We start from the raw sequence: 14,560 nt of genomic DNA, 5'->3' as shown, positions 1-14,560 counted from the left end.
TCAGCACAGCCCCATTCTGTTTTTTACTGTATGTCTTTAGAGAGGCAATAGGCAAAAGAGATTATGAAATCACTTTCTACCCCCAAAAAGCTTTCACAAAAGCCCTCAGGTTTTGTATAAAAGACCAGTGAGAATGAGTTTCTCAGGAGCTTGAAAACAGTTCACTCTGCACATCTCTGAGATGTGAATGAGGAAGGCACCTTAGTGTAGACTTGGAGGTTAAGAGCTCAGGCTCAAGCCCCCATTCACAATCCATGATAGTCTCTTAAAGTTGTTAAGAAGTGAGATTAAAGCATGTAAACAAATGCCTGGTGTGTAGAAAAACCTCACTGTTTGCTCTTGTAGCTGTGAGCTAGGGGCTGGGGCAGGACAGAGCACTATGTAAGGATAAGGGTCTACGAAACACCCTTCTGTGATTTCCTAGGTTCTCTTTGAGGGCCTACAGGTACTAGGTATTTATAGTAACAATCTTTTAAACAATCAGAGGAAAAATAAATTAAGCTGACTTTCTGTTTGTATGTTCGTATGTTTTGAGTTTGGTTCTTTGCATTCTAGGTCCTCATAGAGACCGCTAAGAAGCTAGGACTCCGGTGCCACTCAAAAGGGACAATGATCACAATTGAGGGACCTCGTTTTAGCTCCCGGGCAGAAAGTGTCATGTTCCAAACCTGGGGTGCGGATGTTATCAACATGACCACAGTTCCAGAGGTGATTCTTGCTAAGGAGGCTGGAATTTGCTACGCGAGTATCGCCATGGCAACAGATTATGATTGCTGGAAGGAGCATGAGGAAGTAGTAAGTGAAATTCTCTTTGGAACTTGTATGGCCTGGGTTTCCATGTGCTGTGTGAGCCAGTAAGAGAGTGTCTTAACTCTTTGTTTATATTACATTAGTTCCAGAAAGTGCCATTCTACCAGGTTTTAAAGTCAGCTTTTTATACAGTGTCATTAGGTATTAACAGATTTTTTCTGTAGTTCCCACTGGAAGAACAGAAATCTTCATAGAGAATAAAAAGACACTTTTATCCAAGGATCAACAGGGGAACAGTACATTGTAAACATGTAGGTGTGTTGGGAATTATATTGAGACTTGGCCCTTACTTTAAGGATAAAGACTTGGTTATAAGTTCTGTATGCTGTGCTACTGTTTATTATGTAGGGTGAAAACCCTACCATTACGTACCTCTTCCTGGTAAAAGGACTCTGTATTCATGTCTGTCTGTATTCCTGTTTGTCTCACCTACCTTGGCTGGGTACTGTGCTTGGTATAATAATATGACAGCAGACAGACAGGTCCATAAGGAGCCAAAATTCTGGGTTTTGTGGGGCTGGGTAGAGGCCAAGCAAACCAATGTGAGAAGGCTCAGGGTTATAAAGAAATAGTGTGATAAGGTACAGAAGTACATATCAAATTGGCCCAACCAAATACTTGAAATCCAGGAAGGCTTCCTGGTTTAAGTGTGATGGGAAAGATGGCCGTGCCTGAGTTGAGTGGAGAGGAGAGGAGGGAGAAGAGGGAGGCAGGGCCACGTAGGCTGTGTAAGGATTTCAGATGGGAGGTCAATGAGGGTTTTTGGCAGGAAAGACAGCAAGATCCAGCTGGTATTTGAGGACACTGGGCCACTGAGGTCAGGCTTCCAAAACAAATATTTTCTTTGTGGAAAACTTTGAACATCTACAAAAGTAGAGTCTAGTATAATGAACTCCCAGTTACCATCACTGAGCTTTCCACAGTTATCAGCCATGTCAAATCTTGTTTTATTTATATGCCCCTACCCACTTTTCTCTCCCCTACCCTAATTATTTTGAAGTAAATTTTTCTAAAAGGCCTCTCTTCTAAAATAATTTTTTAAAACCACACCATTGTTGTATGAAAAAATATTGATATTAATTCCTTAATATAATCAAATGTCCAGATTTGTCACATTTTCCCTCGTTTTATAATTTTTAACTGTTCAAATCAGGATCCCTTATAATCCACACATTGCATTTGAACGATATGCCTCTTAAATCTTTTACTGCAATATTCTCCTCCCTTTTCATTCCTTGCATTTTAGTTGAAAAAACCAGATCATTTGTCTTGTCATTTATCTCATTTTAAAAAGAGAAAGTGATAAAACTACAGCCAAGAAATTTTGAAGGAAGAAGTGCTGGGGTGGCAGTTCTGAACACACTTAGGGAAGGTGACATTTTCTCCAAAGGGACCTTACCACCATCTCAGGCTGCTTGTTTCACCATCCAGTTTCATGTAAAATGGAGTAAGATATTCTAGCTGCCTGTCCATCCGTGGGTATGGATTTTGGGTCATAGATGAACACAGATTCTTTGCATGAATGTCTTATCCTGACTCCGCAGTGTAATAAACCGTTGCTGACAACTAGGATATTTGTTATGTAAGAGATTTGCAAATCCTGACTCAACAAAGTCTCTGACTTGGCAGCTTTGGTCACCTAAGGGACAGCTCAGCCTCATGATGTTGAGAAGCTGCTTCCAATTAATAGGAGACTCCAGCCTCTGCCACTCCGCAAGAGCAGATTGCTTCCTGCTTGTGGCTTTCTGCTCGGTCTAGTAACATTTGTCCCCCATGCAGAGCGAATGGTACTTTCGTTCAGTAGCCCACATGAGGTTCGGAAAACAGTCAGTTGGAGCTACTTCAGTTAAAAGCAAAAAAAAAAAAAAACAAACCTAAGCTCTTTGTAAGTGGTAAGGCACGAAAGCAAATAATATTAAATGCCACCAGGAAAACATAGACAAAGATGGCATCATCTCAGTCAGCTGTGTGTGTCATTGTGCTTTAAGCCAGATGTGTAGCCTGGCATGGCAAAAAGGTTTTAGAGTTGCCTAAACCCTTCTTCAAATTCCTGTTGTTCTTTTTACTTGTAATACTGGTTGAGTTATTTAACCTGTTCGCATGGGTGGGGGTTGTGTAGTTACATTTCTGACCTTGCAGATTATTAGGAGATTTATTAGGAGATGAGATTATTAGGAGAATTAAGCCATATGATAAATGTAGCACATCTAGTATAGTGCTGGCTCCTGAGAGGGTGGTCATCAGATGGTAGGTGTGATGGAATGGGGGAGGGGGATAGTTTCTGAAGAAAACTTCTCTGAGATTTAAGCTGGATGTTGAACAGAAGGTTAGAATTTATTGTGAGGAAGTTAGTAGAAAGGACATTTTGGGTGAAGAACAATAGCAGAAACAAAGAGAAAAAAGGAGATCAGAATCTATATTAGTCACAAAGTGTGAGGAAAAGAGTAAAATACAAGGTAAATCTCTTGGATGCTTCATGACCCTGCATTTGAAGATTCATAGCTGGCCAGGCACCCAGCTAGCTGGTCACCACCTTGTGCTGTGATCCCCTCACACAGTGATGGGACTCCCCTCTGCTACAGTGCTCATCATTTTGTTCTAAACACATCTCAATGTTGTGGGAGGGGTCTGGACTTGATACTTCAGGAAACAGAAATGTGTAATCACTGTGCCCTGCCCCTGAATCTTGGGTTTCTTCTAAGCATAGTGAAACATGACAAGTACTCTTTCTGATCATCTGTTTTACATGTAACTTTTTTCAGCTTTCTTATTAAACAACTTTACTCATTCTGTGAAAAGCAGGTCATTTGTCCTGTAGAGTTTCCCACCATCCAAATTGGTGAAATCATCTCCTTAGGGTGGTTTATCCAATTTCTCAGTGCTCTGTTATTTTCTGTAAATTTGCAGTAGGATCTAGAGATTCGATCATATTCGGTCATCATAATCCACAAGGAAGCTCATTAAAGTGGACTGTTTCTTTGTTTGGTTTGGGTTTTTTGGTTCTGTGATGTTAACAGCCCATCCATTAATTCACTGGGACTGTAAAATGGTTGATGCTTTGATTCCATCATTTTTCTTTACCAGCTGGAAGACTTCTCTAAAGAGAAATGTGCTTATCTTCTGATTTATCCAGTATAGCAACAGTTTTTAAAACTGGAATCCATTCTATGGACATGAGAAGAGCCACAATCTTTTTAGGCCATGCTAACACATTATATATCTGAGAAACTTTCTTGGATGCCATACTGAAAACCAGTAGTGCTTTTCAGAGATGTCATTGGGTTTCTCTAAGAGCTCTCCCTGATACATGCAGAGCTTGCGCTCAGGGGATTGAAACTGGGGTAAAATGACTTTAACAGATCAGGTAGGAACTCAAGAAGATGTTCTGTGAAAAGCAGTGGAATTTTAAATTGCTGTTAACATCCCGTGTTGTTGTTTCTCTAGGTTTCTGTGGACCGGGTCTTAAAGACCCTGAAAGAAAATGCCAATAAAGCCAAAAGTTTACTTCTCACTACCATACCTCAGATAGGATCCACGGAATGGTCAGAAACCCTCCATAACATTAGGGTAAGTATCCTCAGCCATCTGTAAGCAGACACTTCCATAGACCCTCAGCTGCCTTTTTCTCTTAATTTGCATTTCACCCTTGGTCCATCTTCTTATGTATTTTATACTAGACTAGATGTTTTCTACAAGTTTTCATGCTATTTACTACTACTAACCATAAATGGAATAGATACACATTTTGGCTGGTAATGCAAGAGCACTGGAAGTTAAGGTGGGGAGAGTTTTATTATCTAGTCTACCAGGTTCTTAACATTGTCCTGCTTTGCAGTATATCCCTAAGTTTTACTTCAGAAGATCGGTAATATTTGCTCTGTACATGGATTACACTGCAGACAAGGCTGTTTTCTCTTTGGCAGATCCATGCAAAGTGTTGGCAGCCTTTAAAGCCAAAACACTGACAACAGCAATACTGAAATGGTGCCAGGGAATGTCTACTTACAGTTAATGCTGTGTCAAACTAAGACAGTAATTAATGATAAACAAGTGATGGGTTGCACATTGGTAGCTCTTCAATTCTAGTATTAATTCCCAGAATATAATTTGAACTGACTGCTGAGCTCAGAGATGTGTGGTTTTTATCTGGACATCTTGAGACTCTCTTGATTAACCACCTTGGATAAGAAGTTGCCTGAAATTGATCAGATGTTACATTCACCTAGTAGCCAGTATATCCTAAGGTCTCCTAGAACACATCTGTACTCTTAGGTCTTAAGAAAAGTAGTTGAGAGAGGATTCGAAAAGTTGATAAAAGCCCTCTCTACCTGAATTACTACCGAGGAGCCCTGGAATGAGAGCCACTGTTTTAGTGTGACAAGGACACTATGTGGTAGTAAATGATTGCCAATTGCTGGGCATGGAGGTGCCAAGATTTGTAGTGTTTGCTGATTGCTGTGGTATAAATGCTCTTGCACGGCCGACTTCAAGCTACTAACATGAAGCCACTGGTAAGCTGGGAAGTGATGTACATAATCAGGTTTTTACAAGCTGGTACAAGCAGGCTCCAGCACACCACTGTAATAATATGCCTCTCAGCCTTGAGGACTGGCAAAGTCAGGAATATTGACATTTGTAATCTGTCTTCCCTACTAGACTTTAAATCCATAAGGAGCAGGAAACACATCCATTGGTTTCAGCCTATATACCCAGGAGATAAATGTTCTTCAATGAGTAAATGTTAAGCCCTTCCCCCCATGAAGTATTTCATCATAATTGAAATACAGGCAGCCCTTATTATAAGGATAAAGAAAAGGGGAACAGAAAACAAATTCTAAGAATTGGAGAATGTCACTTTAAACTAGAAACAGTTACATTTAGCTAAACATAATGAGTGTAATGTGATAGAGCAGCATGACTTTGGCTTGTCTAAATAAACACACTGTTGATTGGCAGGAAATGTGACTCTACTTTTGCTGCTGCTGAGGGTATAACCTGCAAGATGGGATGGTGTGTTTTGGGTTTGTTTTTTTTCGTTTTTTTTTTTAGGTTTCTGACCCCATTTTGACCATAGTCCCTTGAACTTAAAGATAATTGGTCAAGCAATAAATTTATTATTTCAGCTGCATTTTTAAGTAAAGATGTATGGATAGTAGAAATTGGTGTTCTTTCTGTGACGCTTCTGAAAGTGTGTGTAAAATTGTGTGTTTCTGTATGTATGCATTTTTTAAGAGGGTCAATATGTGTAGAAAAGAGAAAATGAAGAATTGCTGCTCTAGACAAAATTAAGAATCATGGCCTCCATTCTATAGCATTAAGGAACACCATACTAATAATCCCTTATTCCAAGGCAGTATTTTCAGCTCTCTCAACACTGAAGTGTGTATCATTAATTCACTACACTTAGTGAGCACCCACTGTGTGTCAAGATATGTAAGACGCTGTAATGAAGAAGCTCCGATTCTATTTGGTGATACTAACGTAGAAATTTCAATGACATTTTTCAGTGGAATAAGGCAAATGATGGAGGTTGCATAAACAACAATCCAGGCTAGAGGTTGGTGTATAAAATATGTCCTAGTGGATGTGAAGGCGGATGGAGATAAGTGAGAATCAGAACAGTCCTCTGAGATAAACATTCTGAACCTCACCTTACATGAAAGAAGAATGAAGAACTAAAAGTTAGGGGTTACACTCAAAGTCCCATAATTTGTGCCTGCTTTCTTTCAGAAAATGGCCCAGTTTTCTGTTATGTTACCAAGACATTAAAATAGCATGGCTGCCCAGAAGACAAGGTAACCCTCTAACTCCAATCATTTAGGGAATTCCTGCTTGAGAAAACACAGAAGAGATATGCAGCTTCTGTGCCCTTGCCCCCTAAGGAAGAACAAGTGATAAGACAAGACATTGCTCACATCAGAGATGCCTTCTAAAAGACTTGGACTGCTTCAAATAACAGAAGGAAAGCAAATAACCAGAAAACGTGGGGAAATATTTACACATTAGAAAAAAAGAAGACACCTTTCACCATTCCCCCAAATTTGTAACAGTAAAGGTAAGCAGTAACATTCCTATGTTGCCAAGGAATGTGAAGAAATAGCTCTTAGACTATTTATTGATGTGACTGTGAATTGGTATAATCTTTTTGGAGGGCATTTTGGTAAAATGTATCACAAGGCTTAAAAAATACACTTTGTGCTGGTTACTTTACTCCTAGGAATTTATCTTTAAGAAATTATCAGAGATACATACAAATAATTATGTATAAAGAAGGATGTAGAACTTAGTTTTAATAGCAGATATTCAAAACAATCTGAATATCCAACAACTGGAGGTAATCATGGTTAAGCTCTAATTAGATTGTGAAGCAGCCAACTGAACATCATGGTTTCACATAATATTTAACGTACTAAGGAAATTGTTGCTGTATAATATGAAATGGGGATATAGAAGCATTTTACAGTACTAATTTTGTTTTAAATATTTGCAAAGAATAGAAAGATATATACTCTTTTGTTATTATATTTGGGGGGAGGGATATTGGATAAATTTTTAATTTTCTTTATATTTTTCCATATCTTCACATTTTTCTACAATGAATATAATCAAATAGTGAAGTTTTAAAAATAAAAATGGGGGCTTCCCTGGTGGCGCAGTGGTTGAGAGTCTGCCTGCCGATGCAGGGGACACAGGTTCGTGCCCCGGTCCGGGAAGATCCCACATGCCGCAGAGCGGCTGGGCCCGTGAGCCATGGCCGCTGAGCCTGCGCGTCCGGAGCCTGTGCTCTGCAGTGGGAGAGGCCACAACAGTGAGAGGCCCACGTACCGCAAAAAAAAAAATAAATAAATAAAATAAAAACTAAAAAAAATAAAATAAAAATGGGCTTAGAAAAACCCAGTTCTTGAAAACACACTGTTTCTGGTAATGCAGCAAAAGTTAAAATGGCAATACTAAGAGGAGTTCTGTTTGAGTTCAATCTTTATTTTTGTTAAAAAAGATAATTAATGACTGTATAGTCAGAACAATACTTGGGTTTGCAACAATGTGAGAAAAGCTGGGTGTTTAATATGGAGCTAATCTTAAATTATTTAAGAGACTGTATACACACATTATAGTGTGTCAGATATTCTTTAAATTGACATTTGATTTTTTGTTTCTACTCTTTTTTATGATTTGATGAATTATTTTCCATGAGTTGGTGATTTTTGTTTTTTAATAAAGAAAATGGAAGCTTCTTATTGTTTTTTATTGTCAATTTTTTAGGAATGTGGTTTGTTTTCTTATCACAGGGAGATCATACTTCCCTCAAAATTACTCCTTCTCACTGTGGTCTGTTACTGGGTCCTTTAGTGATGTATCTCGTCTGTTTAAAGAGATTGTAGAATGAATGTGTTTGTGTCTAAGAAACTGTCTTCAAGATAATAAGCTGCTAATTGTAAACAACAAACTAGTTACCCACCCTTCAGCATTAATACTAAGCTGTCTGGGTTACATTTGAGTATGGCTCTTGGATTCTCAGATGCAGTGGTTTCAACTCTGCATATGAGGGAGCCACAGAGGACCTGATGGGTCTGAACCTAAGGTTCTCTGGCTCTATACCCCATGATTGTTTTCACTACCCTGTAATATATGCTATGCCTTACTTTCCTTCATTTTTGGTAGGTGTCTGAGGATGTCAAGGCCAAAATGTGGGCATTTTTCTTGTTGCCTTCCCAAAGTACAGTGCTTCCCAAGTTAAAGAAGTTCTTTTCTCGATCCAGTAGCCTTTTCTTGCAGCCTCATTTTTAGACTTCTCAAATGGAGTACATGGTACTCTTGTTTTGTTACCCATCATTCACTCCTTAAACAAAGCCAATAATATAATTTTCCTCCTACCTCATTCTTGAGGACTTTGCTGACCATTTCTTCCCAGAACACTTCCACTTCTATGATTCTTCACTCCTTTTCTTAGCTACAAAAATAAGTGAACACTGTGATCAGTTTTGAGCATTTTGAAGTTTCCCCAGTGGATTATGGGCATAATGGAAAAGTTCTAGCTTAGTGACTTAGCCCCTTGGAAGAGTGCTGAGTTACTAATTAGTACATCTGCATCTATTTAGAAATGTGTATTGGCATTGTGAGCTGCTTATTTTTGTTCTGCATTGTTGTTCATGATTTTGACAATTAGATAACCAGAACAGTTCATATTCAGTGTTAACCAAAAAGAGTGGAGAAGGCTGGAACAGCAGGCTTACATTTGAGACCTGAAAATACTTCGCAAATTAGCCTCAGTGCATCCTGGAGTTGTTCATAATAGGCCAAAGCTTAAGAACGGCTAAAATTCTCAGTGGTGTGGGGCGGGGCGGGGGGGGGTCTAAATAAGGTACATTAATTCAAATAAATAACATCTTTATGTGCCAGTATAAAACAATGTCGGTGATAAAAGTGGAAACCAGAGAAATACGTAAAGTAAAATAATGCAGTTTGTGTGGGTGTGTGGATAGCATATTTATGCTTATGTCCACAGAGTTTCTGGAAAGAAGCTGAGTGATAACCTCTGAGGTACAAGCCAAGGGACCTACTGTCTACCTCGTACCTTTCTGTACTCTTTGGACTTTTTACCATAGGCATCTTATCTACTCTTGGTTTATTCATTTTGAGGCATGGAGAATAGGGGAGGCCTTGCTCTATAGCAGTTTATATAAAATAACCTCTTTAACCTGACATTGAATTCTGCGAGGTCATGTACGGGACAGTGTGTCTACTTCTGGGCACAACACTTTCAGGGGAACTCTGACCACCTGAAAAGCACCGAAAGAAGCGTATGGGAACTGGGAAGACCATGCCACGTACATAATGGTTAAAGGGACTGAATATGTCTAACTATCTAAGAGAAAATCTTATGTGAGCATTTCAAATATTTAAAGGGCTGTTCAGTTCTGGACTAACCTCTCTCACTACTGATAAGCCTCCATAAAAGCAGGAAACATCTTTTTTACTTATTATGGGATCCTTTGTTCCTTGTACTTAGCACAAGATCAGTGAATATCTGCGTAAGTGAAAATCTGATCCTGTTTTTCCTACATAAAACCTCCATCAGCTCTTCATACACCTCCTCCTCCGTCTTCACTTTCAGCGAGTGACTTCAGTTCTCTCTTCACTGACAAAACTGAAGCATCAGCAGACAACTTCCAGGCATACCCCCATTACCCTCCCCCAAGCTCTCCCCTCTGTTGTCTTTTCTGACAATACACATATTAGCAGCACCTGGAGGGCTTCTTAAGCCAGACTGCATGATCCCACCCTAGAGTTTCTTTTTTAGAAGTCATCAGTCTGGGACATAGTAATCTGAGGTTTGTAGCCATCTTGAAATTGTGCACACATTTCAGTACTGGTGTCTCAGTCCCCCTTTCTGTGTTTTGCATCTTCCAGCCTCTGCTGAGCTTGTTGATTGCTGCTCCCAACATAACCCATTCCACTGGTGGACAGGGGATGGTTAGAAAGAATTCTTTTTCTTAAATTTTGAATTGAAGTTAATCTACCTGTAACTTTCATTTGTCCCTCTCTGGAACTACTAGGGAGCCATCTAATCTCTTCCACACAACACAATTCTAATATTGGATGACAGCCTGTCCTTCCAAGAGACGTTTTGCCTGAACATCTTTAGTTCTTTTTCTTTTCCAGTGTTACTGAGATATAATTGACATTCAATATTGTAAGTTTAAGATAGCATAATGACATATGTATATATTGCAAACTGATTAGTTAACATCCATCACCTCATACAGTTACAGAAAAAAAAATGTTTTTCCTTGTGATGGGAACTTTTAGGATCTGCTCCCTCAGCATCTTTCAAATATACCATAAAGCGTTATTAACTATAGTCATCATATTGTACATTACATCCCCGGTACTAACTTAAAACTGGAAGTTTGTACATTTAACCAACTCCACCTAATTCCCCTACCCTCCACCTCCTGCCTCTGGCAACCACAAATCCGATATCTGTTTGTATGAGTTTAGTGTTCTGTTTTATTTTAGATTCCACATATAAATGAGATGAATAGTATTTGTCTTTCTCTATCTGACTTATTTCACTTACCATAATGCCCTCAAGGTCCATCAGTGTTGTTACAAATGGCAGGATTTCCTTCTCTTTATGGCTGTACCATATTCCATTGTTTATATACATACCACATTTTCTTTATTCATCCATCAATGGGTACGTAGTTTGTTTCCATGTCTTGGCTGTTATGAATAATACTGCAGTGAACATGGGAGTGCAGATATCTCTTCAACATGGTGATTTTGTTTAATTTTTTTGAGAACCTCCATACTGTTTTTCATAGTGGCTATACCAATTTACATTCCCACCAACCTTGCACAAAGGTTCTCTTCTCTCCACATCCTTGCCAGCGTTTCTTATCTCTTTTTTTTTTTTTCTGATAGCCATTCTGACAAGCGTGATGTGTTATCTCATTGTGGCTTTGCACTGCCCTAATGTTGAGGACCTTTTCATGTACCTTTTGGTCATCTGAATATCTTGGGGAAATGTCTATTCAGGTCCGTTGCCAATTTTTCAGTTAGATTATTATTATTATTATTATTATTTGCTATTCAGTTGTACGGGTTTTTATATATTTTGAATGTTAACCCCTTATCAGATACATGATTTGCAAATATTTTCTGCCATTCTGTAAGCTACCGTTTCATTTTGTTGATCGTCTCTTTTGACTTTCAGAAGCTTTTAACTTGGATGTGGTGCCACTTGTTTATTGTTCATTTTGTTGTTTGTGCTTTAACTGTCATATCCAAAAAATCATTGCCAAGACCCATGTCAACAAATGTCTTTCCTGTGTTTTCTTCTAGGAGGTTTGTGGTTTCAGGTCTTACATTTAGGTCTTTAATTCATTTCAATTTAATTTTTGTGAGTGGTGTAGATATAAAATAGGGCTTCAGAGTTTCTGATTCAAGAGGTCTGGGATAGGGCCTAATAATGTACATTTCTAATAAGTTCCAGGTGACCACACTTTGAAAACTGCTATCATAGATGTTTTTCCCTGCTCATCCACTTACTAGATCTTGTAACATCACTCTGGCACTTGCCCCTTTCTCCATAATCAAACTGCCCCTCATTACTGGATCACTGCATCTCAGTACACAAATTTGCTGTTATTTCTGCTATTAAAAAAATACTTCTTGACCACAGTTCTCTCTACTCTTTGTCTTAATGCTTTGACTTTCATTGAAATATAACCTCTTGAAGAGCTATCTATTTTCACTGCCTCCAATTCATCTTAATTCTTTTTTTAAAAAATAAATTTATTTATTATGTATTTTTGGCTGCATTATGTCTTCGTTGCCGCACACAGGCTTTCTCTAGTTGTGGCGAGCGGGAGCTAGTCTTCGTTGTGGTGCACAGGCTTCTCTTGTTCCAGAGCATGGGCTCTAGGTGAACAGGCTTAGTTGATCTGCAGCATGTGGGATCTTCCCAGACCAGGGATCGAACCCATGTCCCCTGCATTGGCAGGTCTTAACCACTTTGCCATCAGGGAAGTCCCATCTTCATTGTTTCTTCAGCCCACTCCAAATCAAATTTTGCCAGCATCTCACTTCCAATACCACAAAAATTATACTCAAGGTCACTTGTATTAAAGCTATTGGTCAATTCTCAGACTTCACCCTTTTCCTGTCAGCAGCATTTGATACATTTTATCCCTTCCTGCTCTTTAATAAACTTTCTTCATGTAGCTTCCAAAGACACCACACTCGGTTTTTCTTCTACCTCAACAGCTGCTATTCAGTCTTCTTTGCTGGTTCCTCCTCTTCTCCCTGATCTCAATCTTTGGATTTTGTATCTTCACTCATCCCTTGGTGACCATTTCTCATCTTCCCCCCAAATCTGCTCTCCCAGCACAGTTGTTGGCAGTTTCATTCATCCAGTTCCTCAGACCAAAAACATGGAGTCATCCTGGCCTCTTCAAAACCCACATTCACACCAGGAAAACCTTATTCACTCTACCATCAAAACATATCCAGAAACTGACTATTTCTCACGATATCTACTGCTTCTACCCTGCTCTGAGCTGCTCTCATTTCTCACCTGAATACTGAAATAACCTTCTAACTGGTCTTCCAGCTTCTACCCTTTTCCATGGGAGCAGCACCTGTCCTTTCTCTCTCTGACTTCCTCTCTTACTAACACCCTCTAACTCACTCTGCTCCATACCACCAACCTTGCTTTTCCTACAGCACACCAGGCCTTCTCCTTGAGTACTTGCTTGGTGTCCCTTCTTCCTGGAAAACTCTTGCCCCAGACAACCACGTGGCTCACACTAGCACCTTCTTCAAATCACTGTTCAAAATATGCCTCAGTGGGTCAACCCCAACCATCCTACTTTAACGGAAGCAAGAATCCTCACTCTACACGCCCAGCACTCCTGAGAACAATTACCTGGCTCAACTTTTTTTTTTCCCCATAGCTCTTAACATTCCCAACATACTCTAGTATGTTATTTGTGTTTGCTTCTTCGTTGACCCTCCTGCTTTCTCTAAAATGTAAACTCTGCAGAAATTTTGTCATTCACTGATACACATCCCAAATGGCCGGAACAGTGTCTGGCACTTAGTAGCCTTTCAGCCAATACTTTTGAATGTACGGTTTCCCCTTCCTTGTCACAAGCGCTGCATGTTCTAACATGTTATGGCTTACTCCAGCCTCTTCTCTCACTTCCCATATCTCATGGCAGTCTAGATCAGAGCTATCCTATAGAAATATAATGTGCACCAATATATAATTGCAAATCTTCTAGGAGTCACATTTAAAAAGTAAAAAGAGATAACTGAGGAGCTGTTCAGCAGCAGCTGCTGCCTCCTGCCTTCGTTTGCCACCGCCACCCCACAGCATAGCAGAAGAGACAGACCCTGGCACTGTAAGTGTGGACAGCCAGCCCTCAGCCCCAGCAGCTAGTTCACTGCCTCCAGCCCAACGATTCTGAAAACCATTCCTCACTGGAAAGAAAAATCCCTTTTGAGAGGAGACAAGAAGGTTGAGTAGAAGGAAGTGAGCTCACGTCTTCTTATGGAAACACCAAAATCACAACTAACTGCTGAACAACCACTGACAAAAAAATGCTGGAACCTACCCAAAAAAATACACCCAAAGACAAAGAAGAAGTCACAACAAGATGGTAGACAGGGTGCAACTGCGATAAAATCAAATCCCTACACACTGGGTGCGTGACCCACAAACTGGAAAATAATTATACCACAGAAGTTCTTCCACAGGAGTGAAAGTTCTGAGACCCCACATCAGCCTCCCCAGCCTGGGGCTCTAACAATGGGAGGAGGAGCCCCCAGAGAATCTAGCTTTGAAGGCCAGTGAGGTTTAATCACAGGATTCCACAGGACTGGGGGAAACAGAAACTCCACTCCTATAGGGTGCACGCACGGTCACGTGCACACCAGGACCAAGGGAAAAAAGTGGTAACCTCATCAGAGACTGGGCCAGACTTACCTGCTAGTATTAGAGGGTCTCCTGTGGAGGTGGAGGGTAGCTGTGGCTCGCTACAGGGACAAGGACACTGGCGGCAGTAGTTCTGGGGAGTACTCATTGGCGTGAGCCCTCTTGGAGGCCACCATTTTCTCACCAAGACTGGGCCCCACCCAACAGCCTGTAGGCTCCAGTGCTGGGATGCCTCAGGCCAAAAAACCAACAGGATGGGAATACAGCCCAACCCATCAGCAGACAGGCTGCTTAAAGTCTTCCTGA

The 14,560-nt window shown here is 40.1% G+C and overlaps 1 protein-coding gene across 3 annotated transcripts in view; it reads left to right on the top strand.

The window, feature by feature from the left end:
- The window catches only part of MTAP (methylthioadenosine phosphorylase), a 37,985-nt gene extending 30,765 nt beyond the window's left edge, over positions 1 to 7,220 (top strand). Inside the window, exons 6-9 of one of the 3 annotated variants that reach the window (XM_027088999.1) lie at positions 556 to 795; positions 4,255 to 4,377; positions 6,318 to 6,367; positions 6,541 to 7,220. In XM_027088999.1, coding sequence (XP_026944800.1) covers positions 556 to 795; positions 4,255 to 4,377; positions 6,318 to 6,365 — 411 coding nt within the window. In that variant the 3' untranslated portion in view covers positions 6,366 to 6,367; positions 6,541 to 7,220. Of the gene's footprint in view, positions 1 to 555; positions 796 to 4,254; positions 4,378 to 6,317 lie in introns of all 3 variants that reach the window. The other 2 variants (XM_027088998.1, XM_027089000.1) reach the window with 2 other exon arrangements.
- Positions 7,221 to 14,560: the final 7,340 nt, after the last annotated feature.

Source organism: Aethalodelphis obliquidens, unplaced genomic scaffold, assembly GCF_003676395.1.
Source record: "Aethalodelphis obliquidens isolate GAN/ISIS:26980383/991018 unplaced genomic scaffold, ASM367639v1 scaffold64, whole genome shotgun sequence".
NCBI lineage: Eukaryota > Metazoa > Chordata > Mammalia > Artiodactyla > Delphinidae > Aethalodelphis > Aethalodelphis obliquidens.
Note: the sequence above shows the minus strand (reverse complement) of the source record. Positions and strands in the feature narration are given on the sequence as shown.